Source organism: Ambystoma mexicanum, chromosome 2p (assembly GCF_040938575.1).
Source record: "Ambystoma mexicanum isolate Mex_15411 chromosome 2p, UKY_AmexF1_1, whole genome shotgun sequence".
Lineage (NCBI taxonomy): Eukaryota > Metazoa > Chordata > Amphibia > Caudata > Ambystomatidae > Ambystoma > Ambystoma mexicanum.
In genome coordinates this window covers 1,172,963,423-1,172,990,407 of record NC_090923.1, presented here as the reverse complement: position 1 = coordinate 1,172,990,407, position 26,985 = coordinate 1,172,963,423, and the positions used below count along the sequence as shown (strand labels likewise).

General features: G+C 47.9%; 1 protein-coding gene across 3 annotated transcripts in view; it reads left to right on the top strand.

The window, feature by feature from the left end:
• Nucleotides 1–24,485, top strand: part of FGD1 (FYVE, RhoGEF and PH domain containing 1) — a 481,771-nt gene extending 457,286 nt beyond the window's left edge. For 2 of the 3 annotated variants that reach the window (XM_069645324.1, XM_069645325.1), the window contains exons 15-18: nucleotides 1,835–1,960; nucleotides 2,428–2,580; nucleotides 3,160–3,303; nucleotides 23,734–24,154. In XM_069645324.1, coding sequence (XP_069501425.1) covers nucleotides 1,835–1,960; nucleotides 2,428–2,580; nucleotides 3,160–3,303; nucleotides 23,734–24,015 — 705 coding nt within the window. In that variant the 3' untranslated portion in view covers nucleotides 24,016–24,154. Of the gene's footprint in view, nucleotides 1–1,834; nucleotides 1,961–2,427; nucleotides 2,581–3,159; nucleotides 3,304–23,733 lie in introns of all 3 variants that reach the window. The other variant, XM_069645326.1, reaches the window with a different exon arrangement.
• Nucleotides 24,486–26,985: the final 2,500 nt, after the last annotated feature.

Below are 26,985 nucleotides of genomic sequence, written 5' to 3'. Positions count from 1 at the left end.
AAGGGGAGGGTTTAATGACCAAATGTTAGGTTTTTTTGTCAGTACAGACTCAAGTGTTGCTTTGTTTAACAAAATGACGATTAAAAAAAGTAAAAAGAAATAAAGTACCTCAGAGGTATAAATGCAGCAGAGGGAGCTAGCAAATTCCAGCAAGGGCTGGTTCCAGAGCAAAGGTTTATGAGACACGGCCTGAGATGGCAGCTTAGGCTCAGAAGTACCTCCAGGAAGGTTGCATTTTAAAAACAGTGGTAAACGCATGTAACTGTTCTCCAGACCAGTGTTACGGATAATGTAGTGTAGAATTTAAAAACCCTACTGCAGACTCGGGAGTAAAACGAGTGCGACAGCGAAGACTGAGCTGGAGTCAAAGTGAGGTCAGCATTGATCCACCAGGCACAGAAATCCAATATCTGTATGGGCCTCTTAATCTTTAGTTGCTGTAAATATCCAGGTATAGTATAATTCCTGTCCTTCTCGCCCCTTGCCCTACAATTTACATAAACAAAGCTTCAGCCCTCTTAATACCACCTTGTGAGTAAATGCATTTCTGAGGCTTGTAAATCTACACTTGAAGAATCATGGGTCAGTGTACAACTAGGATAGGGATAGTGTAATGGGAATGCCCCTGTCGAGCCCTATTTTCGGTTTTGAGTGAATCTGTTTATAAAAAAAACAAAATAAAAAAAGTTTGATTTAGAAAGACCACTCAGAGAACACTCTGAGTGGTCTTTCTAAATCAAACTGTCACACCACCGGACGTATAAGATAAGAGTGCACGCGGGACTGACAGACGTGGCTGGGTGGAAGAGGGAAGTCACTGCGTCCGAGGGGAATTATTGTTTGGCGGGAGATGCTTCTGTGTGTGTATGTGTCTGTCAGTATGGGCCTCATTACGACCCAGGCGGTAACTTACCGCCTGGGTCGTACCTTTACCACCATGGCGTAAACTACGTTTACGCCATGGTGGTTGGCGGACTTACCGCCCCATTCCGAGGTGAGTGGGGCGGTAAGTCCCCATTAACCCATTTACCCTTCCCCATTCCCATTTTTGCCCCATAGGGCATAATGGGAGTGGGGAAGGCGTTAATTACGCCACCGTAAATTACGGTGGCGTAATTAACAACAAGGTCCCTTAGCGCCATGGATTTTAACACCTGCAGGTGTTAAAACCTCCATGGCGCTAAGGGACCTCGGAATCAGGCGGTAAGGGTCGGCGCTGTTTACGCCGCCGTAAACCCCTTACCGCCTGGGTCCTAATGAGGCCCAATGTCTGTATGGGGAGGGGGAATGTTTGTGGCAGGGAAAAGAGGAGGTTGGGGAGCAGGTGTGAGTGTGTTTGTGTGTGTGTAAATGTGTCTGTGGTGGGGGGTTGCGGGAATAACTTTGTGAGGAAGGGAGGTGGCAGGGAAGGAAAGAAGGGTGGGGTGAAACCCCCCCCAACTTCTATGAACTCCCGGAAGCGCAGTAGAGGGTGTGGGTGGGCGGTGGTTTGGATTCCTGGGGGTGGGCCGTTTTGGGGGTGAAACACCCCCAGAGATTACGCTTTTGAAGGAAATGTGGAAAAATATCACATATAATCCTAGTTTCGAAATTGAAAAACCAGATGTAATACTCTGAGCCACTCACTAGATGGTGGCCTATGAAAATCATGTGATTATAAGTAGATGCAAGCCACAGAAAGACGATTAATCTGTAAGTGATATATGTCATATATATATTTCCAATCCACACCACTAATGCTTCTCCAAAGCCTCTTGAGATTCCGCTCTGTAACTGTGTTGATTTTTCATATTTTTACGCTAACCCCTCATTTTGCTTTTCTGTTTCCTTGAAGAATACAGATCTTGGTAAACGGGCTCCCACACCCATCCGGGAAAAAGAGGTCACCATGTGCATGCGGTGCCGTGAGCCATTCAACTCCATCACCAAACGGAGGCACCATTGCAAGGCATGCGGGCATGTGAGTATGCACCCCAACTCCATATAGGCACCACTGAAAGACATACAAGTATGTAAGAGACATGGCAGGGCGCAAGTGTGTACATCCATGGGCACATTCTGCGTCCCGATGCCTGTGAACATAGAACATCATAATGGTTGTAGACAGGTAAGCAGGGCTTGTCCATGGTACTGCAAGCATTACATCCACAGGCCGTAGCCTAGTCCCTCCATACCCTTTGGTAGATCGGTGTTAGCGAAAGCACACATTTTCATTGTCTGCATGTCATCTGTTCTGGTGAGTCATTTTGAACTTGAGTATCCAGCACTGTGAAAGGAGCAGCATACTCCAGCATACAAATGGCCACCAACGTCACACCCAATAATAAACTTGTTCTATTGCTCTGTACTATCACTTGTCTATGCAGCCTTGTGTGCTCTCTCCTGCTGCCCCTGCGTGCGCCTAAAGATATATCATTTCTGTTGCAGGTTGTGTGTGGGAAGTGTTCAGAGTTCCGAGCCCGGTTGATTTATGACAACAACCGGACAAACCGTGTGTGTACGGACTGCTATACGGCACTACATGGCGACAGTCCAGTTCTGCACCATCAGGGGCCCCAGAGGAGGCGGTCCATCCTCGAGGTATGGACTCCCCCCTCACCCATCCCTAACCTCTCAACAGATTTAAGCCTATAGTGATGAAGCGGGATCATTTCTATCAACAGCCAGATGGTGCCTTCAAAAGGCTCTTAGTGTTGTGGTAAACTTTGTTGCTCTCTTTCAGTGTCTTGTCAGTGGTGATTGTCTCTCCTACTCTCATCCTGCGTCCTGCGCATTGTCTCTCTCGCTTAGTTACACAGACTCTCCCCTTTACTAAGTGGCCCATGCTTTTTCTCTCTCGTGCTATCTCTCTCACTCTTGCTCTCTATCCTTCTCTCGTTCCCTCTCACCCCACCCCACACACAAACACACATTCAATCCAGTCCTACTCCAGCCTCCCTTATCCTCTCACCCTTTTCCCTTTTCCTTCCCACCACAGTCTGTTCACCCTGGGCAGTGGCACAGTATGCCCATACCTGGATAAGCTTCAACACTGTAAAACCACTACGGTGGTTATGAGCGCAGTATCAAAAGCTTCTTAACTTAACACATACACCACGACACCCATTTTCTTTATCTCTAACTTGCTGATGACGCATTTTTTGTGATTCTCACCCACAGAAGCAAGCCTCAGTGGTCGCAGAGAACAGTCTGATCTGCAGCTTCATGCACTACATGGAGCGTGGAGGCAAGGGCTGGCACAAGGCCTGGCTGGTGGTGCCCGAGAGTGAACCCCTGGTGCTGTACATCTATGGAGCCCCGCAGGTAAGTTGCTGTGGAATTTGAGGGCTAGACCAAATTTACAGAAGGTCTCCACCATACTTTGGCAGAGACCACTCTTTGAAACGCCAACCCCTCACCTAGTTACCTCTACCACAATATACTAATTTTCCAGTCTGCTGGTGTCTTGTGTAAAACAACAACCTATCAGTCATACCTACTGCATTAAACAACCTGACCGCGGAGGCCATATAGCAGCCTGATACTTGTCCCCCTGTACGAAACAATAGCCTACAAGTTGTACCCTTTTCCCTCCCCATGGTCGTCTCCCCAAGGTACCCTGAACGAATCAAAATGATTCTGTGTAGTGCCCCCTCACAAATGTTTGTGTGGCACGCCCCTTGCACTTACCCCTCTACAACACATCTTCTACTCCATGGACCCTCGAGAAACGCAAAACCTTCTTTGCGAGAAGCGATTCCTCACTGAATGAAGCTCATCCTTCTTAAAAACCTGACTGTGCAGCATCCTTCCCATAACAGTCCTGCCCCATCTCACTATGCCTCTTTGTTAGTACCCCTTTAGAATTCCAGCTAACCCTCCATGTTGTGTTCCTAGAGTACCTTCAAAGAGCATTGCCTCAGTAACAACTCACTTCTTGAAATGCCTCCTTTGCAAATAGCTCTTTTCAGATTGTCCCCTTAAATCACCACTTCATCTTAACTGTGCATCCCTAATAAAGGTCTCCTCATAATAAGCCCATCCTTTCAGTGCCCCCTTATTTTTTTTAAAAAAGCTACTTCCGGAGCACCACATCAATAGCATCCCTTCCCAGCATCTTGCAAAACGTAGCACAGTATACCATCAGCGAATGTCCCCCTGGCCCCTGTGTCCCTTTCAGAACAGCACATTCTTAGCAGTGCTTTCTCTCTGTATGAATCCCAACACACCATCTTCCCCTGGCATATTATACTCCCCTGGCAGCCTCCGTCCTCCCCACAACACCCCCTATCTAAAAGCCTCACAGAGTTCCCCATAATTCTTTGTTGTGAGGGACTTGTGGCAAAAATGGTGCCCAGGCACAAACTTTCATTTGAAATGCTTTGGACTAAGGAGGCTACGTTCAATGAAAAATACCCTGGGGCTTGGACAATTCCTTCTGAAGTATGCCACGGAAAGTAGGCGGACAGTGACATGGCCAAAGCCTGCAATAATATTCTTCCTGTCTGTCAGGAGGAGGTTAACAGAGCAGCCGGCACGAGATTCACAACCAAAATGCTCCAACAGTGAAAGAAGCAAATGAGCCAAGTACTTTTGGCTTCCAAACAGTGGGCATCTCCAACAAGCACGATGAGGACTTTGAGAATGAGGAGCTCCGGGAGGAGATAGACTAGAGCTTTATCATGGCAACTTTGGGGCATGGCACTTCAGGCCTCTGTCCCCAAAATGGCTGAAATTCACGGTGCCCTCAAAAGTCCCAAACACAGGCATCTGAAAAAGAAGTTTATGATTGTGCCCTCAGCCCCTTAAAATAGGAAAATACAGCCTCTTAAGACGTAAAGTCTTTGAACTCAAATTTGTCCTGAAGAGCGTATACAGGAGATGAATAGTGCCAGAAGGACTGCGCCATATAATCTGACTATGTGTTAAACGAGTTTTGGGTTGAGGCTCAAAACCATATGGTTTCAAAACAAACAACGCTTGCAGCCGGGGTCAGGTTTTGCACCAGACAAACTGTTTCTACTGTAAATACCAGAGGTGCGGGATTTGTAGATAGAAGCTACATCCTTATTGTGTCAGGAGCCAATATTTATGATGGAAGATTTCTTAGTTCGAGATATGACGAAGAGATAATTTATCTTGACACAAAATATGATAGTTCATTGCATGGAATGTATTCTCCCAGTGTGTGATCGAATTTCAAAATATATTTTCCATATGAGGAGGGCTTCCGTGGGGGCCACGCGCACCAGGTGAACTAGATCTTTTCAACAGCCAGGCGAAGAGAGCAGCTGAGAAATAGGTTATTGAATTGGAAAACACATCTGTATAGAAGAGTGCCTTAGATGGCCTAGACCTCCTCCGACCCCTTGGTGAGACCAGCATCAGACAATCCTGATACCACCCCTGCACCTCCTACCAAGCAGTATATGTTTGCTTGAATCGTGACCCTTAAGAAAGATATTGGAAGGAAGATGTGGGATGAAATACAGTTGGTTACCAATGAGATAAATGCAAGAATGGGGATCAGAAGCACGTGCTGCCATCCACGGCTCCAGAGTTGATGAAAATGAGGCTGAAAAAGCTTTTGACTTGATGGAGTGAGGGGTCCATGGGGAGGTAATGTCTATAATAGGGCTGCAAGCTGGCTGTAGAAGGGCACTCATGGCAATTTATGAGAACCCCACAGCCCGGGTTTGAGAAAATGGATTAGTTTGTCACTTGTTTATGCTATTGTGGGGCACAAGTCAGGTGAGCGCTACATCCACATTATGTTTTGTCTTAGCATCAACGCCTTTGGCCTAAGCCGTCAGACAGAGTACAACAGTGTTAGGTATATAGTACGTGGATAGGAAAATAACACTTCCCTTTTGACAGATAATATTATTATTATTTGTTTTTATTTTATTTTATACTTCACTCATTGTTCAAACTGGACTCCTCAATTCCTACTGTATTCGATTTGTTGGCACGATTTAAGAAACTTATCTTGCTCCAAGGCTTATTTTGAGTTGATTGAAAAGATCTCTCGTTTTGAGATTGCTAAGTCCTCAATTAAGTGCCTGGGTATAGACCTAACAAGAAAGGTCTCTCGGAATGGTATTCCGCAAATGACCACAAGTTGCTGTCCAAAATTAAGGAAGATTTCTGTTTCTGGCCTCCTCATGGCTTGGGAGAATGGTCTCTATAAAAAAGGATTTTAAAACTGGAGTACCTTGGAATGTGAATTTGCCACACACATGTTCATGTAGGCAATAATCAGGCCTTTCCAGCCGTGTAAAGAATTGTTTGGGCTAAGTGAAAGGGAGAATCGTCGCTATTCCCAGATAAAGCTGTGTAAAGGCGGGAGCTGGGTGTATTTTGGGATTTTGTTCTATTATTATGGATACTGATTTTTCTAGTATGGTGTTTAGGTTGGAACATTATCATGAATATTTCCTGTCTTGTTGTTAGCCCTCTAGGGCAAAGGTGCTTGCACTGTAGCCTGAAAACAATAAAGCAATTTCAAGTGAAAAAATATATCATTTCCAGGTGTCAAGCAGCAAATGTATTACTAAACTGCATCATGGCTAGATTTCTTTCCTTCCATTGAACACCTCCCAAAATCTCCCCTCCATCCCCATTACTCATATTTAGACACTTAAAAAGCAAAATAGCTTATTTGCTTTCGAAATTGTTCTCAGGTTAACAAAAGGCTGAGCAGGGGAATTGTCCCTAATTATCAACTGTAACAAGCCAGTAACATGGCCTTGTCAAGAGGGGACAGGAACCCCACTCAGCCAGGAGTGGAAAGCATACCAGAGCCAGTCCTACCTCTGAAGTGGACAGTGGCAGCAGAAAGGTCCCCAATTCCCAGTCCACTCCCCCTTGTGCCAGTATGTTTGTTGACAGACCCTTATCTCCAGCCTTGCCTCATGTCTCAAATCCTGGCCAGTGTCTTTTTCCATTTTCAGAGACCCCCAAGCCAAAGTAAAAAGCCAACATTACATCATCGCCCCACACGCAGAAGGGAAAGGAAGAGCAACAAAGAGATGCCACATCCCCATGGAGGTCCTGTTTGCAGCAGTGCACCACCAAGAGAGAACAAGACACAAGCTACCGCCGCAAACATATACAGCATAAAGACATGCGTCGTGAGACCGGCATAGTCCGCCGGAAAGCTCGCACAATCAGTCACAGTTCCCCACGATCACCAGGAACAAAGAGGTGGGAAAGTAACCCCCTCCTTTCAAACTTACCGGGATACCTCAGGGTAATAGGTCCCAAAAAACAAACGTGAACATTGGACTTCCTACACCACCATATTTGGTATGCCATGAGTCTGCATGGAGACAGTGGCAGGGCTTAGCCCCTTTATGATTTCTTTTTCTCGCACATGCATGCCCTGGTGGGGACGACAGGGCCAGATTGGCCAGGAATAGTTGCCCAATCCTCACAGGCGATGGTAATTAAGCAGGGGACAGGAAACAGAAAGTAAGTTTTTTTTTCAGGGGGTGCTCAATGGTGGAGGTGGAGAATGACCAAGAAACCAGTAGGAGGATGGATGGAGGGAGCGACGACTTGTGGAGGAGATTCGTGGAGGAGGTCATTTATAGACTTGGGCGTGGAAGTGGTTCTATAGTGTGAGTGTGCGTGTTTGTGTGATGAGTGAGTAGAGAGGTTATTGTAAGGATTGAATGTTAATTGAATGGTTAAGGGTGAAAGTGCAGTGTTTGAGTAGTTAGTAGGAGGAGAGTAGCAGCAGGAGGAGGAGAGAGCAGTGGGAGGAGGAGAAAGCAATTGAAGGAGGAGAGTTGGAGAGTAGCAGTGGGACGAGGAGAGTAGTTGTTGGAGGAGGGAAGTAGAAATGTGGAGAAGGGAAGTAGAAATGTGGAGGAGGGGAGTAGTAGTAATATGGAGGGGGAGTAGTAGTGTGGAGGAGGGGAGTAGTAGCAAAGAGATGAAGTGAGGTGGGAGAAGTAACATCAAAGTGTGGAGACAAGATCATGAGGAGTGGAACATTGAAGGGACATCAGAAAGAAGGCAGTGGGAATTTATCAGAGTATAGAGGGAGAGGTGATAGGGGACGTGCAAGGGTAGCCTCACTCAGACCAGAGTAAGTGCAAGGCATTATCCAAATTCCCATTCAAACACTAACCCTTGGAATGAATAGGATCAGTTAAGAAAACCCTCAGGGAGAGACAGCCAACATCTTAAAGTACCATCTGTAGCGTAAGACAGTTTTAGACCGTACGGGCCAACATTCGCTAGCACTCACCAGGGTTTACGGCACCTATGTTAGGGAGGAGGGTCAAATACAGACAAAAGAGAGAGGGATGGCCTTAGGCCCCACAAAGAAAATGCAAACATTTGAACTGTCTAGAAGACTCTCACTGATTTCTGTGCCACCTGTGACACATGGTGTCAGAAGTGTAATTTCATTAGACCCCGGTACAGAGGTCCCCACTTTCCGAAGATGCTGAGAGGGGTGAGATTGGCAAGTACGGCGTGATTCCCCACCAGCGACACCCCAGGAGCTGCCTGGAGTGACCTCTTTGCAGATTATCCCACCCCGGAGTCAAGCCATGGTTCAGACCGGCATGAAGATGGAGATACCTGAGGGAACCTAAGGAAGAGTTGCTCCGACGTTCAGTTTGGCCTATAACCATTCCTTGGAGGTCAGAGCAGGAGTTATTGGCCAGGACTACAGTGGAGAGGTCAAGGTGCTACTTTTGAAACTAGGGAACACTCTATTCATCCTGAGGTAAGGACAACCCTTGGTCCAGCTTAAATGCAAACAAATACTTATTCTATCTATGGAAGAGGTAGAGGCACTGGATACTGCTGACCACGCAGAGGCATTATTTGGAGAAAGGACTGGGACATGAGAAGCAGAGGGCCTACTAAGGTGACTTCCAGGTCCTGCTTCCATGGTATTTGCATAGTCGCAGAGAACGTATCCTTTCCTGGGCCAAGCCTGGATGAACCTGGTTTTGGAGGCTGACAGCCCAACACTGAACACCCTAAATTTTATCGAGAAAGGAGGGCTCCTGTAGCAAATCAGTGTGAGTCCTAGAGGGACGGCATCCGTTATAACAGGCAGACACCTGCACTCAAAAAAGACACAAAAGACCTTGTTTAGCTGGTTTTATTGGCCAGGGATGCACGTTGAAATAAAACAGGTTGGTGCTGGTTGCCCCATCTGCCAGAATACATTGAATCGGATGAGGTTCCCAGAGCCCCTCTACAACCCCAACACATTATAGAGGTACCCATTCACAAGATTGCCATGGACATAGTCAGACCGCTTGAACCTTCAAAAGCAGGGAATAAATATATCCTGGTTATCACAGACTGCGCAATCTGAAACCCTGAGGTCTTTCCCATGTGTAAAACTGCAAAGGCCATCTTGAAGGTACTGTGACGGTGTGACTCGCCACAAAGAACCACGCTGATTCTGATGTATAGTTCAAGGGTGTATATTAAAATGTTCCTTACAGATGGGATAGTTGTATCTCTTGTGTCAATGGTATCTGGGTCTATCAGGGCTTGTGATATTTGGTGCTAGGTCCAGCCCTCCCTCTCTCTGATCTACCCCAGCCTTGTCCCCACCTCTCTAATCAGACATCCCTAGTGGGGATGTTAGTAGCACTAGGAACGCTAACCCCTATCTGTCTTTCGCTTTGTAGCCTAAGGGTGTTTCCCTAAATCGTCTCTGACTACCTAGGGATCTTTTAACTTTCCGTTTCCTATCCCTGCATAATAGTCTCAGGGAATAGGGAATGGTGCTTTCTTTTATCCTGTGTCATGCTCACTCCTTTCACACCTTCTTGTACCTGCCCCTTCGCTATACCGACCTCTTACGCTGTTCTTTTCCCACCACGTCACTGTCCTTCCAATCACTCACTCTGCCTTTCCACCTCGACCCTTCGATTTTACTTTTTTTCCTACTCCTATCATTACTACGGATTGTACCTCCACCTATCCCTCTGCCTCTGTTATTCTGTTCCCTAACTCTTACTGTACCTCTGAAACTATATACCAATAATGACTCCCACTCACTGTCACTATCCTAGTCTCTCTCTCCCTCTTCTACTATTTCCACTCTGCTACTACCTCTACCCTTCCGCTGTCTTTCTCTCTCTGGACCGGAGGGAAATCGTGCCCTGCTCACCCCTCTCACTAGCCCCTGGTTAAACCCTCAGGAACACTTGGGGATATTGTTCCCTGCACACCCCTTCTACCACCGACTACAGCCCTACCTCTTATCTCCTTCACTCCCTATTCCCACTAGTTACTTATTTCCAACTACCTCTACTGCTGTTCCACTCCGCTACTACTCCTCCTTAAATACCCCACCCCCTCCCAGGATTGGATACTTACCCTTGCCAATCATCTACCTGTTTTACATGGGTATGATGGGGAAAGGCCAAGGGAGAGTTTAAAAGGGCTGGTAAGCCCCGCCCCTTTCCATCATGGACCCTGCTGGGGCCCAGGGTCGTTGTGCTGCTGAAGGCCTGAAGGGCCTTTTAAAATAATTACATCCCTGGTTGTAGAGTGAGTAAAGGCCTCCGTGGGGCTTTATTTATTAATAACCTCCACGTGTGGGCTAATGGAGGCTTGTCCCGGTGCAGGCTGCAGCTGACGTTGAGCGGGGTTCCTTGATGTCCGGTGTTGTAGCGTTCTTGGTACTCCTTGGTTTCCTGCAATCCTTTTTCATGTCCTGCATTAGGTGGCCAGTGTTGTATCGCTTGCAGTACCCCTTTGTTTTCTGCATACCGCTGCTCTGGCCTCAGAGAGCATGTCTCTGATTGCTGCTCTGCTTAAACCAGCTGGACGCCGCCATCACTGCAAGTAAGGAGGGGAGGGGGCCTGTCTGCACTCAGGCACTCTTGTTGGACTGGGATGGGCTCCCTCCGGAAAGGGGTGGTATCCCACCACCCCCTTGACAAGGCCACAAGAGTGGGGTTTCCAGCAGAGATCTTGACAGATCAGGGAAGTAGCTGTATGTCCCTATTGATGTGCGAGATGCAAGACCTGATGACGACCCACACCCTGCATACCTTGTCTATCACCCGCAGAATGATGGCCTGGTGAAGCGGTTTCACAAAACCCTGAAGCAGATTCTATGAAAACTAGTTGATGAAGATAGATAATCACAATTTCTTTGGATTGCCTGGGTGCTGTTTGACGTACGAAAGACTCAAAAAACAATAATAGGGGTCCATCCCTTCGAACTGGTGTATGGATAAAACTCTAGAGACATCTTTGATATTCTGCAAGAAGAGTGGGAAGGCCCTAGCAGGCAAACCAGTGATCCAAAATACTAGAGAATATATGGAGACGGACAAATGCGTGGTGAGATCGCATATGGAGGAGTTCCAGAGCTGACAAAAGAAAGCCTACAACAATGAAACCCAACTGCGTGCTTTCCAAGTTGGGAACCAACTAATTGTCCTGTTGCTGCCTACACAAAACAAGCTACTGGCCAGGCAGCATCACCATAATCACAAAGAAATTCTCCTTGTTAATGTAGGAAGTGCAAAAGGTAGATCAGCAAAAAACATTCCAATTATACCACATCAGCAAACTGAAGGCCAGGGAGGAGAATAGCAAACCCCAGCTATTGGTATTATATGCAAACAATACCAGGAGAAGCCTACGATCTCCCACAAGTCCTAGGGGTTGCCATTCCCCAGGACATAGCATTCATTAACAAGAACTTGCACATTGGATCAGTAGATACACAGATGTGTTCTCCACAAGACCCAGAAACGTACAAGGTTTCATCCACGAAATGATCACACCCCCCCATGAAGAGTAATTCGCCTGAAACCATATTGGCTATCAGTAGCTTAAAAGCAGATCATCCGTGAGGAGTTGAAGAAAATGCTTGACTTGATGGTGATAGAGAAGTCCTTTAGCGAATGCTCATCCTCGCTGGTATTCGTACCCGAAACAGACCAAAGCTGGAGCCTCTCTATAGACTTCTGACGTCTAAATGTAATCTCACAATTTGACGCATACCCAATGCCTCGAATTGACGAGCTGGGGGAGAGGCTAGAACTGGCCAAATTTATCATGATGCTTTAATCTCACTAAAGACTACTGGCATGTGCCCCCGAATAAGGAGAACAAACCAGAGGGCCTCTACCAATTCACCTTACTGCCCTTTGGACTCCACGGAGCTCCTGCCCCATTTCAACACCTGATAGAGCACGCCCTGGCTCTCTGTTGTACCTACGCCAGGCCACACTTAGACATTTTGCCTCATTACAAATATGGCGGTCTGGAAATAACGTAACGGCACACTTTCCAGAACGCCGTACTTCAACGATGCCGATAGAGGCCATGGATCCCCCCGGCAGGCCTAACCTGTGGGGAGTTCAGGCCCCTATCAGCATGGTTGTCACGGACGCACCAGCACCGTTGCCGGTGCTTTCGTGTCCCCATTTCCATGGAGTCCTATAGGACTCCATGGAAATAGGGAGTAACCGTTACCGCTCCCACTTGTGATATCCCAGTGGCAGCGGGATATCAGGCGGCGCTAACAGTGTTATGGGGTTGGCAGCAACCTCATAATGAGGCCCATTGTGTTTTATAGTTCAAGTTGGAAGGAACACATACAACATCTCACCGCTATCTGTACTTAGCTAAGGAAGGCCTACCTAACGGCAAACCCTGCAAAGTGTTATCTAGCCCAGTCCACTGCAAAATAAGTGGAATGGAAAAGTGCTGCTGCAAAGTGCCCCAGTGGAAGCTTTCAGCCTTGTACAGCAACCAATCATGAAGAAGGACATTTGGGCATTTTTCGGCCTGATTGGTTAGTAGCATTGCTTCATACCGAAGTCCTCTGACTGACCAACTAAATAAGGAACACCCCAACCTTATAAAATGTGGCCAGATAGCTTTCGACCAATTTAAGGCCCTATGTTATTGTTATTTTACATTTATATAGCGCCTTATATATTATTGGTATGATCTCAAAGCGCTTGTGGGTTGAACGCCCTTGGGGACCATAGTCCAGGTCAGTCGAGAGAAGAGGATAGAATACAGTGCTTGGGTGCACTCAATATGTGTGCAGCCAGTGTGATTTGCATTATGGTGGCTGCATCCTAACACTAGGTGCAGTGGTAGTGAGAGATCAGTCAAATGTGTGCAGCCAGGTGGTTGGTCTCCGAGACTGCATTCTGGCGGCATTAGGCCTGTGTAGGACGTTTATGTGTGCAGCTAGGCCGATTCTTTCATGCTGTATAGCTGCGTTCTAATAGGTTGTTGAGGTGTTCATGGAGAATTGTACGTATGGGCACAGCTAGACGGAAATTGATCGAGGGGTATAGCTGCGCTTTATTGTTTGTTGGTTTAAAGTGGAGAGTGAGCATAGTGATAGGAGAGGTGAGTGTTTGGAATGGATGGTGTACTCTTTGCAGCCCACTGTTCAAGGTTACTTTCTTGGTCTGGATGAGCTAGCAGTGATCGTCCTCATGTTTCGCGGTAGCGGTACTCTGAGGTAGATTCCCAGGTTGGAAGGGAGTATGTTATGATTTGGACAGTCAGAGGGTCATTATTCTTAGGCTCAGCACTATGGGCCTCATCACGAGTTTGGCGGTAACCCTTCAATTCTGGAAGTAACGCTATTACTGCCGCATTTAAGGATCCGCCAAATCACAGCCTTGGTGGAATTCCCCCCAGCTCTGAGCTGGGGACAAATCCGCCGCAATTTTGCTGAATTTCGGTGCTATTACCGCCAGCGGGAAAACCACCTGCGGTAATAGCGCTAAAATTCCCCATTGGGCCCAATGTGGAATTCGCGAATGGGCCCAATGGGGAATGGGAACTTACCATTCCGCCAAACCCGTTATCCGGAGCTAATAGCGCCGTTGGTTTGGCGGTAGGGCTAATAGCCCCGGCAGTAAAACCGCTGGAGTTAGCGCCCAACTCGTGATGAGGCCCTATGTGTCAGAGAGCCCATTTTCCGGATCCATGTTTGTGGTATATGGTGGGTTACAGGGTAGGACATGGCAGGATACAGGTTATAGGTCAGGATATATCTCACAGCCCTGTAGTCTTACTGAGGCAGCGGTGCTAAAGGACATGCTGGACATAGCCAATGTAGCAGCCCTGTTCTCATTGTGCCGGATTTCACTAATGAATTCATCCTAAAAAAGGACGCCTCAACCCTTGGGCTAGGGGTTGTCTTATCACAGGTAGAAGATGGCAAAGAGAAACGCATCATCTATATTAGCTGGAAATGACACCCCAGAGGTCTACCAGGCACCCGGCCAGAGCCAGTCATCCCTTGAAGTGGATGGTAGAAGCAGAGAGGGCTACAATTCCTTGCCGTCCCTTGCACCAGTATGCTTGTTTGCAGACCCTTACCTCCAGCATTGCCTCATGTCTCTGATACTGGCCAGTGTCCCTCTTCATTTTCAGAGACCTACAGTCTAATGCAGAAATCCAACAGAGAAGGCCAAGCAAGAGATTCAACATCAGTGCCCCACACGCAGAATGGAAAGGAAGAGCTGCAAAGAAAAGCCACAGCCCCACAGACACCTGATCGCAGCAGCGCACTACACAGGAGAGAGAGAGAGAGAGAGAGAGAGAGAGAGAGAGAGAGAGAGAGAGAGAGAGAGAGAGAGAGAGAGAGAGAGAGAGAGAGAGAGAGAGAGAGAGAGAGAGAGAGAGAGAGAGAGAGAGAGAGAGAGAGAGAGAGAGAGAGAGAGAGAGAGAGAGAGAGAGAGAGAGAGAGAGAGAGAGAGAGAGAGAGAGAGAGAGAGAGAGAGAGAGAGAGAGAGAGAGAGAGAGAGAGAGAGAGAGAGAGAGAGAGAGAGAGAGAGAGAGAGAAGAGACCAGCTGCAGCCGCACACAGATACACCATGGCAACCCTTGTCTCAGGACCGGCAGAGTCTGCCGACAAGCTTTTGCAATCAGTCATAGGTCCTCTAGAACACAAGAGGCAAAGAGGGAGAAAGGAACCGGCCTGCCCCCAACTAACCAGGGTACCATGGGAATGGGTCCTAAAGTGCAAATTTGATATTGAACTTCCTACACTGCCATCTTTGGTATGTAGCGAGCATTTGCAGAGAACGTTGACCCGTCCTATGATTTGTTTCTCGCACATATATGCCCCAGGTGGGGAATACAGTGACAGACTGGTCAGGGATAGTTGTCCACTCCTCACAGAGGGAGGAGGATTTCAGCAGGGAATAGGAAGGAGGACGTGTGTTTTTTTTTGGGTGAGGTCAGAGGTGGAGGATGACCAAGAGACCAGCAGGAGGAAGGATGGAGTGGCGACTTGTAAAGGAGATTCATGCAACAGGTTAGGGATTGGCTTAGTAGTGGAAGTGGTTCTGGAATTTGAGTGTGTGTGTTTGTGTGTGAGAGTAGAGAGGTTAGTGCAAGGAGTGCATGTAAATTGAATGGTACAGGAGGGTGTTTGAGTAGTTGGTAGGAGGAGAGTATTATTGGGAGGAGGGTGGAGGAGAGGGAGGGGAGTAGTAGTCGTAGAAGGAGAGTAGTAGTGGGAGGAGGAGAGTAGTGGAGGAGTGAGGTCGTTGGTAGGGGAGAGTAGTATTGAGAGAACGAGAGAGAGGAGAGTAGCAGGTAAAGCAGAGTAGTAGTGGGAGGAGGAGAGTAGTGGAGAAGTGAAGTAGTAGTGTGGAGGAAGGGAGGAGTACCGTGGAGGAGGCAAATAGCAGAGGAGAGGAGGAGGAGTAGTGCAGTGGAGTGGGAGTAGAAGTAACATCAAAGGATGGAGGCAGTGGGTGGGACGTTGTCAGAGTGGAGAAGGAGAGGTAACAGTGGACGTGTGACAGTAGCCAGATTTAAACCAGATTAAGTGCAAGGCATTATTCAAATTCCCATTAGACCACTAACCTTTGGATAGAGTATGGACAGTTAGGAAGTGCCTGAGGGAGATTTGACAGCCAGAGTGTTAGAGTACAATCTGTGGCATAAGACAGTTTTTAGACAGTATGGGTCAACATTCGCTATCACTAACCAAGGATTACAAACACCTGGGTTAGGGAGGAGGGTCTAATATAGAGCAGAGGGAGAGAGAGGTACTTTGAGTGATTCCTGTGACACGACTTATATTGGTTTGTCAGGGAAGTCATTTACACAAACAATTTAAAGTAATGCAATATGAAGCCTTCTAAGGAAATTCAATGGCTTCTGAATGTTTAGGTATAGAAGTTTTATTTTCTCTTCCAAAGCTAACTAAATTGTTAGGATTGTTTATGATCTCTTGCTAACTGTACCTACTGTAGATGCCACACAAGTGCACCTAAAACTTGATGGACTGACCAACTGCAAACTACATTCTCCCCAGAGGCCTTAACATAAAGCCTCATCTTGCCCTTAAGTGGCATATCACCATTGGCAAACACCATCAACATGGGCATTAGTCAAGAACCTAAAAGCACACAAGCACTCAAGAGGCAGTATTTATTTAATTCAACTGAAGTGGGCAGTTGAACTGGACACTCCACCCATGAAGAGCTTCTTCGATTCAACATATTCCCAGGCAGCTCTCCCAGCCTTTCCCACCAACCTCACCACCACCATGAATCATTGTAAAACAGAACTTCAACATTTTCAGGGGAGGCCAGGTTAAAGTATCCTGCCTGAGAAGACTAAATAGATGCAATATTTTCCACACAGTAGTGGTAGTGACGAGCAGTGATGATCCTCCCACCCTGTCCCTCATCTGCAAGGAGAGGCAGCTCTTCTAGCACTATATCCTCTTCCACATGGAAGAACTCTGTAGCCTTTAGCTTGGACAGGACGATCCGCTGTTGGAGAAAACAGACCAAGTGTTGTGAAGGTGGTACCAGTGTCCACTGCTCCCTGCAAAGGTGGATTAACACCACTGACAACCAGGCACCCACTGAGCACAACACTAAACTGCTCTTAACTACACCCAAACAACCTTGCCTCAGCCACCCATTTCCAACCTCTACCTGCCATGCCCCACACTGGTCAAACCATCACTGGGACCAGAGAACAACCTCTCAGTTCCTGTAACTCAATAGGGGCTCCCTCTTAATCCCACGCGGGGGCCTTTTGGTCCATCTCGGTTTCAGGTGTTCTAAGATCGCTTCATGGGCCCCCCTGGGCCAGTCGGATTAGGTTTAAGGCTCTGTACAAAGATCTTTGACTCTTTGGCTATGGATATGCAGGTGGCAGTATCCTCAGTGGATGCACCTGCCCCAGTTTTTTGGGAGGTATTTCCCACCTTTTTGTAGCCTGATGGTATCCTGGCCACTCGCAGTTTGAAGTCCATCTCCCTGGCCGATCCTATTCCTCTAGGAGCCCTGAAAGAGATTATTCCCTCTATTGCTGCCTCAGTGTCGTCAGCAGTGAATTTGTCCCTCACGCACGGCTATATACCCACTCCTCTTAAGCACGCGTTGGTGATGCTGCTTTAAAAAAAACAAATCTGGACCCTCCGCTTCTTTCAAATGTCCGTCCTATTTCACTTCTGTCTTTTCCTATGAAGTTGGTTGAATCTCTGGTTACCCCTCTTATTTGCTCTTTTCTCGAGGGCTCTTACTGTCTGGATCCTTTCCAGTCGGGTTTCAGACCAGGCCGGGGCACTGAATCTATCCAGATCTTCTCTGTTCTGAATAATCTGGCTCAGATTATCAACCGGGGGGGGGAGGGTGGTGCCCTGATACTCTTGGATCTTTCTGCAGCCTTTTTAGACTGTTGACCACTCCATCTTGCTCCAGCGACTCACCGTAGTGGGCATCACCGGCCATGTCCTGAAATGGTTTTCTTCTTTTTTTGCTGATCGTTCAGTCTCTCTTCCTTTCTCCATTTGTCTCTGCCCCTTGTTCTGACTTGTGGAATCCCCTAGGGATCTGCTCTTTCTCATCTTCTCTTCAATATTTATATCTTGCCTCTTATCTCGCTGATACACTTGTTCGGGATTCAGTTTTATTCCTATGCTGATGACACCCAGATTCTGATGCGCCTTGATTTGGCACAGCCATTGACAGCGGAGCGCTGCTGATGCTGCCTTTTGGCAATCTCGGTCTGGGTGGGCTCCAAATGGCTCCAACTCAATGGCGACAAGACTGAGGTCTTGGTCTGCGGGGCCCCACGTGAGACATCTCTCTGGTCAGCCGATTTTTGCCTGCCCGAGCTGGGCCCTGTGCCCCAGCCGGTTGCTGTATTAAAAATCTTGGGGTCAAGTATTCGGCTTCCATTTCCTTGCTCCCTCAAATAAGCACTGCCTGTCAAGGGGTTTACTTTAAGATCCACACTCTTTGCAAAGTTCTCCCCTTTCTTCCCATGAGACTTCGCCCCCTGGTGGTTTCTTCTTTGGTTGCTGGCTCGCTGGATTATTGCAATTCTTTGTACCTGGGCCAGCCGGCCTATCTGTTACGGCACCTGCAGATCCTACAGAACTCGGAGGCACGGCTTGCCACAGAGGCCTCTTGGTCCATCTCGGTTTCAGATGTTTTTAAATCGCTTCATTGGCTCCCAGTGGCCAGCTGGATTAAGTTTAAGGCTCTGTGCATTGTGCACCGTGCGTTTTATGGTATCGGCCCTGAGTTCTTGTAGAAGAAATTTCGCCGGTATGTGCCAGCTCGCTCTCTGAGGACGGGCAAAACAGCTTGTATTTTGGATCAACGTGTTATACGTGATCGTGTGTGGGGGGCCGCTCCGTTTCTGTTGTGGCTGCACCATTATGGAACTCTCTTCCCACGCCTCTCCGTCTTACTGAGGATCATCTCAGTTTCAGGCGGGCTGTAAAAATCTCTCTTTTTGCTGCCTATTTCCTGGACTTGGTCTACGCCTTTTCTTTCTGTCTTTGTATAGTTCTGCCTTAGCGCCATAATGCCCCTCGGGTGAGAGTTTGCTTTCTATAAATTGCTTAACATAACATAACACACCTTCTACATTGGGTGGCAGGGAATCCCAGCCCTTTCAAGACTTCACATGATTTGTGAGGAGCTCCATCCAGCATGCCTGTAATGGAAATCCACCCATCCTCCTAGTGCTACCCAACTCCCCATACCCACAGATCTTTCCCTGCTGCACCTGGTGGCTTACACTGCAGTTTCCTGTTGCCCTTCCCTCAGACGTCATACACCTTTGCACACCCCAATTATGCCCTCTGATTGTCTTGGAATCCAGGACTGGATTGAACCCAACTAAAATCTGTCAACCAGAGGTTGTGAAGCTGATGAATGCATCCTTCCATAAGTTGCTGTAGAAACTGGCAGTGTATCCCAAAGACGTTGCTATCCATTGCTCCATATCGCACCTACCTTTTCCTGAGTAAGAACATGACAGGCAACACAAGCTACCTAAATGTTTGTGGAAGCAGACCTCCTCCTCAGCGGTTGTCTGTCTAGGTTCAGACATCTTGGGTGCACTGAATCTGTCTTAGTTGACAACATGAAGGACCTGCAGACATTACTTAACATGTCTGAACTGGAAGTTCTTATTCTTCTCACTCTGTCATGAATGCATGCTAATGTGGAGCATGAGATTCTATTAAGTGACTTGAAAAATGAGCTACAGTCTCTGGCATGGCATTATAGTAAATCAATTCCTTCCAAGCAGATCAATGCGAACATGGCCTACAAGGTTGCAGGGAGCTAACAATGAGGAACGGTGGGCAATTTAGCAGCAAGGGATCTACGAGCAACCAGTGGAGGAAACACGGGGGAGCAGATCACCCATTCTCCGGTTAGGTGGGGAGTGGAGGGTGTGTGGACCTAGCTGTTAGGGAGGAGCCATTAGGGAGGAGGGTCTTGAGCTCCTTCCCGAAATGTAGAAGTGGGGGCGAGTATGGTGTTGACGGCGAGGAGGTGCCATAGTCTGGGGATGTAGACTGAGAAGGCCGGCCTTCTGTTCTTTTCTTGCTGCACTGGCAGGCAGAGTTTGCACATGTCCTTGCTACTAGTGGATTGAAGGCCTTTCGAAGATGTTGAGTTTCTCAGTGAGGGAGCTTGGGGCTACAGGGCAACAACCTTGTAGATGATGCAGCAGGATTTGAAGTCGATACGTGCTTGCTGCGAGAGCCAGAGCATTTCAATGAGGGCTGAGTGATGTGGTCAAATTTTCAGTCTTTTGATGAGTCATGCTGCAGCATGTAAGACAAATTTCAGGGGTGCCAGTAGAGTCGATAGAAGCAGTCCCAAAAGGGCACTGTCACCATCGATCCAGGTGGGAGAGGACCGTTATTGAGGCCGATCTGAGTTTTTATCTGGGATGAAGGGCTTGATTATCTGCAGGAGAGAAAGTTAGTACCAAGCCGTTTGTGTCTTCCTTGCTATTTGCTGTTGGATGGAGAGGTGTCTGTCAATGTCAAACTCAAAAGACTTGATCCAGGTGGCTAGCTGGGGTGTGAAGCCCTTGAGGTTCATAGCAGAGAGCCATATCGGGATGTCAGGGTGTTCGGTGTTGTTGGTCAGCAGTAGGAATTCAGTCTTGGAGGGGTTGAGCCTCAGGTAAGCACTGGGCATCCAGCACTGGATCAATGTGAGGCAGGCCTTGAGCATGTGCATGTCTTCGATGGAGGATATCTTGGGGTAGAGCTTTGTGTCATCTGCCTATCGGTAGATGTGGATGTTGTGTGATGCCACAAGGGTTTAGAGAAGTACCATGTAAAGATAGAAGATAACGGGGGAGAGGATGGATCCTTGCGGTACTCAACAGGTGATGGGTAGAGTTGGTTATCTGGAGGAATCCATTTGGACAAGATGGTGAAGGTTTGGCAGTTCATTTTCTAAGATTCCCTGCTACCACTGCTACCTTTCAGCTTCTGTATATTAACTGGAAGCAGGTAATCATACAGTACAAATCCAGTTGCAAATGCATGTGTGGGGTCCATTTCCAGCTAAGGGAAATGTAGGACTACAGATCAATATCCCAGCCTCATTAAGATCCCTAAGTGGAAGATGTTGTGTGTCATTGAGTCCAAAACCAAGGTCCTGGTCACTAGTGGTTCATTTAAAAACACGCTCCCACTCCCAAAGTCTCAATAATTAGGAGTAACCAAAGGGAAAAGCAGCTACTGCCATCTCATGATGCTGAGAAGAGTCTGCCGTTTCCTGGAAATCAATCCCTTTATCAAATTCACACAGCTGGTGGAAGCATAGTCCATGCCATGAGATGCAGTAAGAGTATCATATGTTCCCGGGCATTCTGAATCAAGTCAAAGGACATACTGAGAAGATGGCTACCAGTGGAGCAGCGAATCAGATTTAAAACACTATGCATTGGCGTCCAAGCCTTTAATGCAAAAGGAGCTGAATTTCAACAGAAACTGTTTTTTCACTTTCTCTCCACCTGAAAAGTCTGATCAGGCAATGATGAATTAGACGTCCAAACAAATTTACCCCCAAGAAGCACAGAGGCAAGGCTTCAGAAGGGAAAAGTACCCCGAAAAACAGACCAAGTCTCCCCCCAACCCATGGTACACTGTGTCCCCCACTGTCTGTACCCCAAAATGATCTTATCTGCTGCAAACTAATTGTAGGTGAAAGCAAGGTCCATGCACCTCACCCCTATCCTCACAACAATGGGACCATACATGCGGGCCCAAGTTTCGCAATGCAACATGTTGGCACTTTGCGAATCAAATACATGTCTAAATAGCAAGCCCTTCCCTGCAGTGGCCTGAGTACATGTCCACCGTCAGAGCATCGTCTGGGTTTCCCCTTCCTTGCAATGTCTGCTGTGTAAATACTGTTGCTCACAGAGATTCCTCAATAACACTTTATTCATGATGACATTGTTATAACATATTCTGAAAAAACACGATTTCCCAGTCTATCCATTGTGTGAATGCCACCCTTTGAGCATCCTCCCAATACCAGCCCCCTTCTTGCAGTGATCCTGTTTAAATATCCCTCACCAGAACATCCACGTATATAATTGCTTACCCACTACAGATACTGTACTTCCCCCTTTTCCAACAGGGCCACTGTACAGAGGTCCTCTTTGAGTGTACCTTCAACAACAACCTTCCCAACACAGTGCCCCGTATGTATATTTCCACTCCATGTGATCTGAATAACAACCTCTTCCTCACAGTGTGCACCGAGTCAGCCTCCACCAAGATTGGTCACCTGGCTCAGCCAGGTCCCCAATTCAGCAGAGGGGCCCAGTACTATGCATGCCATCCACTGAACCCAGCAGACGATTCTTGGGCAGCTTCTTTCAGCTCCCCATTGCCTGTAGTGATGTGTGCGCCCCAGATGCAAATTGGTCTTTTACTGGTGCCTGACTTTAGGGTGCTCCTATGAATTTTGGTACCTACCCTCATTCCTTTGGACTAGGTAGAAAGGCTTCAGAGCCTCACAGTCACAGTGGTCCTGTACAAAGGCCTTAACTGCTCCTGCAATCCCATTGGGTATGTAGGAAAGTCCTGGGCCTTTTCTGGGATCACTGGGGAAGCCTGTAGTAAGGGCCTGGGCCCCTCCGTAGATGCTCCTGGTAATGGCAGTGAGGGCCTGGGCAGCACACAGGATCCTGTTGCCCGTGCCAGACAGCCTTGGGCATTCCTATGAGACCTGAGCACTGTATGCAAGTCCTGGGATGCTCACGTGATGCCTGGGCTCCTACACAAGGGGCCTGGTCTCTTCTCTGATCCTTAGGGGCCTTTGTCTTATGTATTGCTTTATAGACGACGCGTTTGCCTCCATAGTGGCACCTTGTCACTCACATAATATGCAAAGAAGGGACATTGTCACAAGCATAAATTAGAAGCAGCATAGATGTGGAGAGAAATAGCACAATATGCTGGGAAACATACTGAGGTGGGAAAGAGGAGAGAAAATCCAGTAGGGACACGTTGGTATTGGAGTTAACAGTTTATGTGGCAAATGTAGTCCAGCCGTTTCAAAATGTAGGGGAGTAAAAATGTCCCGGAGGGGCTGCATGAGGGGAATGGCAAAGCAGGTACAAAATAACACCCAGAGCTGGCGACCCATCAAGAGACCCTCTCTTTCTAGTCCATAGAGGCAGGTTTGGGAAATGTGGGATAGTCACCAACAGTCAGCTCTTCTGACTGATCTTCCACCAACAAATTATGGAACGGCAAAGTCACTCCATGACGATACAGCCTTCATAAAGAGGTGGGAGTTGTGGCGGGGGGCATCCCATAAGGTGGACACACACTAGAGTCACACAATATAGCAAACCCAAGTTAGTATTTGGTGCATAACATCAGCAGTATGGCACATGCTGGCTACCAGGGTTGCTATCCCTTTCACTCCGCCAACCTCTGTACGCAGTCTGTCATCACCGAAAGATATCAAACTACACGCTGTTCTAAGCCCCAGTTTGTCCATACCCATGGTGCCTGCTACAAGCAGGAAAACCCTGGCCACTCCTGTAATCACATGACACTTTAGAGGGTTACCTGTGCAATCCTGGGGTGCCTCTAGTCAAGCCTCAGACTCCTTCCACAATCTCTAGGCACCCAGGGGTAGCCACTGAATTCTCTTGGGATCCCTGTGTGCCCGAACGGACAGGTACGGGTTACTCCAGTGATCAGTATCCAGTTCCTATACAGCTTCTTGCAATGTCATCTGAGTGATTGGGTGACTGTGGCCTGGTGACATCATCACAGGTTACCTGTATAAAGGCACTGAGCAAGTACAGTGATCCCTTGAGAGACGGCGTGAAGGCCATGGACAGTGCCAGGGCCCAGTACCCCCCTAGTGATTTCTAGGTGCCTGTAGCCATGCCGAATCTCTGCAGCCTAACACACTTACTCTTGATTGACCTGTGCCTCTCCTTCTTCCACAGGACGTGAAGGCTCAACGCAGTCTGCCACTAATTGGCTTTGAGGTGGGCCCGCCAGATGCCAGTGACCGAATCGAGAGGCGAAACACGTTCAAGATGAGTCAGAGCCACCTGGTCTTTTACTTCAGTGCCGAGACAGAGGAGCTGCAGCGCCGCTGGGCTGAGGTGCTGGGACGGGCCGGGCGAGGCGAGGAGTGGAGCCATGGCTGTGCCATTATGGAAGCCGATGAGGAAGCAGAAGGAAACGGGTCAGCCCCCAGTCACACCAACACAGGAAACACCTGATCCCCAACACAACAAATGCATGAGCCCCGGTATTGAGAAACACCAGAGCAATCAGAGTACGAGGGGTAACACACAAGCCTGGTACAAGAAACACCAGCGCAGGAACGACCCATGCTCTCTCCCCACCCCAGAGAGAACACACCGGAGACCACGCGAGTGGGGTCAATGGAGCCTCGCCATAGGAATCAACAGAGCCCCCAATGGGAAGGGGGCAGAAACCCTGAGAACTAAGCATTACCTTCCCCCACACCACCATGTGTTTCTTGTTGCCTGCCTTCCAGAGCCGTTCAGGCTTCACCAAACTCTCAAATCGTTACTTGAACTCATAATGGGCACTTTTATGATTTTTTTTTTTACATCTCCTATCTATTGTTATTATTTTTAATAATATTTACCAAAAAGTTTTTTTTACAGTCTTCCGTTTGTTTTTCCGTGTATGTAAAGATAAAGAAAGCCATTTTGTAAAGAGACAGTTTGTCCTGCTTCCAAAGATGCCATTGATGAGGGGAAGAGGGGCATCCATAGTCTTGGCATGTGTGCCAGGTTTCCCACTTCTTTTCGCAGAAATTAAACCCACCTGGTCCTTCGTCGACCTTTCTGGACGCAGCGCCTCATGGATTGTGGTGAAAACTTGCAAGGTAACACTCAAAAACCTCTTTAAAAACCAAAGTTAATTGTAAAGTGTCTGGAGTTAGAATGTTTAAAAAAGAGAAGCGTAGCCAACTCCAATCTCCAGAGCGAGATCCTTCTGCGCATCAGGCTTCCTGACAGTTGTCTGTCACATTGGCAAGAATGACATGTCACATTTTTACACTATCCGACTGATCTAAGGCAAACTATAATTATGATTCTGTGTCCAAATGTCAGGAGCACAAGTCAGACGCGCAAGGTTTGTCATTCGTTCCCAGTCCCGTCTCCTGGTCGTTTTCGGGGGAATCCCACCTCACTGCCCCTCCACTGCACGCTCCAGCCGGGCCCCTCCACTTACCTGCTGCAGGCTCCGGAGGCCTTCCTCAGTCAGCAGTCTGCCAAGACAGAAGCCTCTCGTACGGCACATGCACGGCGCGTTTCTGTACACAACCTTTTGTGCCTCTTGCTTGCATCTTTATGGCCTACAGACCGCAAACGATGATTTCTTGTTATCAAAGCGGGCGTGGACAAAGGGTGTTTCATAATGTCCTCCTTTCCTGTGGGTTTCGCAATTGATCTCCCTGTTTGAGGGACAGAAATGCAAGTGGGGTAGCAGTGGTTAATGCCTCTGCTGCTCCACTCAAACACATGAAATAGGCAGAAATACACCTCGTGCACATGTTCAAAACTGCCTCCGGGCAATGTCTTGGTTTTCTGTACAATTTATAGCGAATCCTGTTTTTGAATATGACATGCACTTTCAAATGTACAGAAACATCCCTTGGTTTGCACAAATGATATGATGTGGCATTTGTAACGCGTAGGCGCGACAAGACAAGGAGCGGGAAACAAAGGGAGGACAAATTAACGATCTTACTAGGCCTTGTAACATTCGGAAGCGCAAGTACGGGGAAGAGGGAAGGGGAGAACTGCAGTTAACGCACAAGTGCAGCAAGCGGGTGGCTCATAAGTGCAGAGAGAAGGGACTGTAGAGTTGCAGATACAAGGCCTCATTACACGGTAGGCGGTAAGGGTTTACCGGTACCGGAAAGGGCACCAGTACCGGTACACCCTTACCGCCTTACTACGAGTTCCCTTTGCGGGACCTGACCTTAACAGCTGGTTTTACCAGCCGTTAAAGTAGGGTGCCGCAAAGGGACCTTGGTGCTAATTACGGTACCGCAATTTGCGGTACCGTAATTAGTGCCTTCCCCATTCCCATTATGCCCTATGGGGGCAAAAATGGGAATGGGGAAGTGCCTTGGTGAATGGGGATTTACCACCCCCGCTCACCTTGGAGTAGGGCGGTAATTCCGCCACCCACCAAGGCGGACACGGTAAAATACCGGCTGCAACCATGGCGCTAATAGCGCCATGATTATCGCCTACCGTGTAATGAGGCCCACAGACTCTTAAGTGCTGGGGAGCCCGGAGGCAGTGCAAGGGCAACTGGACATGCAGGAGCCTGGGCCCGAGTTCAGATGGTGTCCAGATGACCAGTGCGCAGAGCAGTCAGGTGCATCAGCAGGGGAGAGGAAGAGAGAAAGCGGAAGCGAAAAGGAAGGTCTTGAGTTGCTTCCAGAACCCGAGGTGGTTCTGCTCAAGTTTGAGAGAGGCAGGGAGATTGAAGAGCAAGTCTTCGCAGGTGTTCAGGAGAGCAGTGTCTGTGCTTCTGGCAGCTCTGAAGCCAGACTGGTGGTCATGGAGGCAACCAACAGACTCAGTATGTAGATTAAGCTGGCAGATGGCCAGCTTTTCCAAGAGTTTGCCCAGGAAAGAAGTGATGGAGATCGGGCGATAGTTAGCCGGAGAGGAAGGATCAGCCAAGGGCTTCTTTAGAAGGGGGTACACAAATGTGCAAAAGGCAATGAGAAAGGGCACATATGCAAATAATTGGTGCATCTTTTTTGTTGATAGTGGCAAGATATACTAGCGCATCTCAATGTGTGTGCCAATATTCAGGTGAGTTTAAAATTAATACTAATACATATATATTTATACTAATGTATACTAATATGCAGGTAATGTTATACCCAGGGGAACACTGACAACCCTAACGCTCCTGAACGCTACTGAACCCGCTTAAACCCTTTCAGTTCCCAAAACAGACAGTGGCCAGCCCAGGTGAAATCCTACAATTTAAAGAATAGAAATATAAACACCACTGAACAATCTCTGATAGCCGCAGGACGCGCCGTCCCACATCAAACTCCGCTTCCCCAGACAGCGCCTCCGCCCATAGCACAAACCGGAGGCAAGATTACAACAGCTAGTCACCAACAAGAATCTGGACACCACAGGAAGACTACCCTCTATGTGAACCAGATACAACCCTCATCC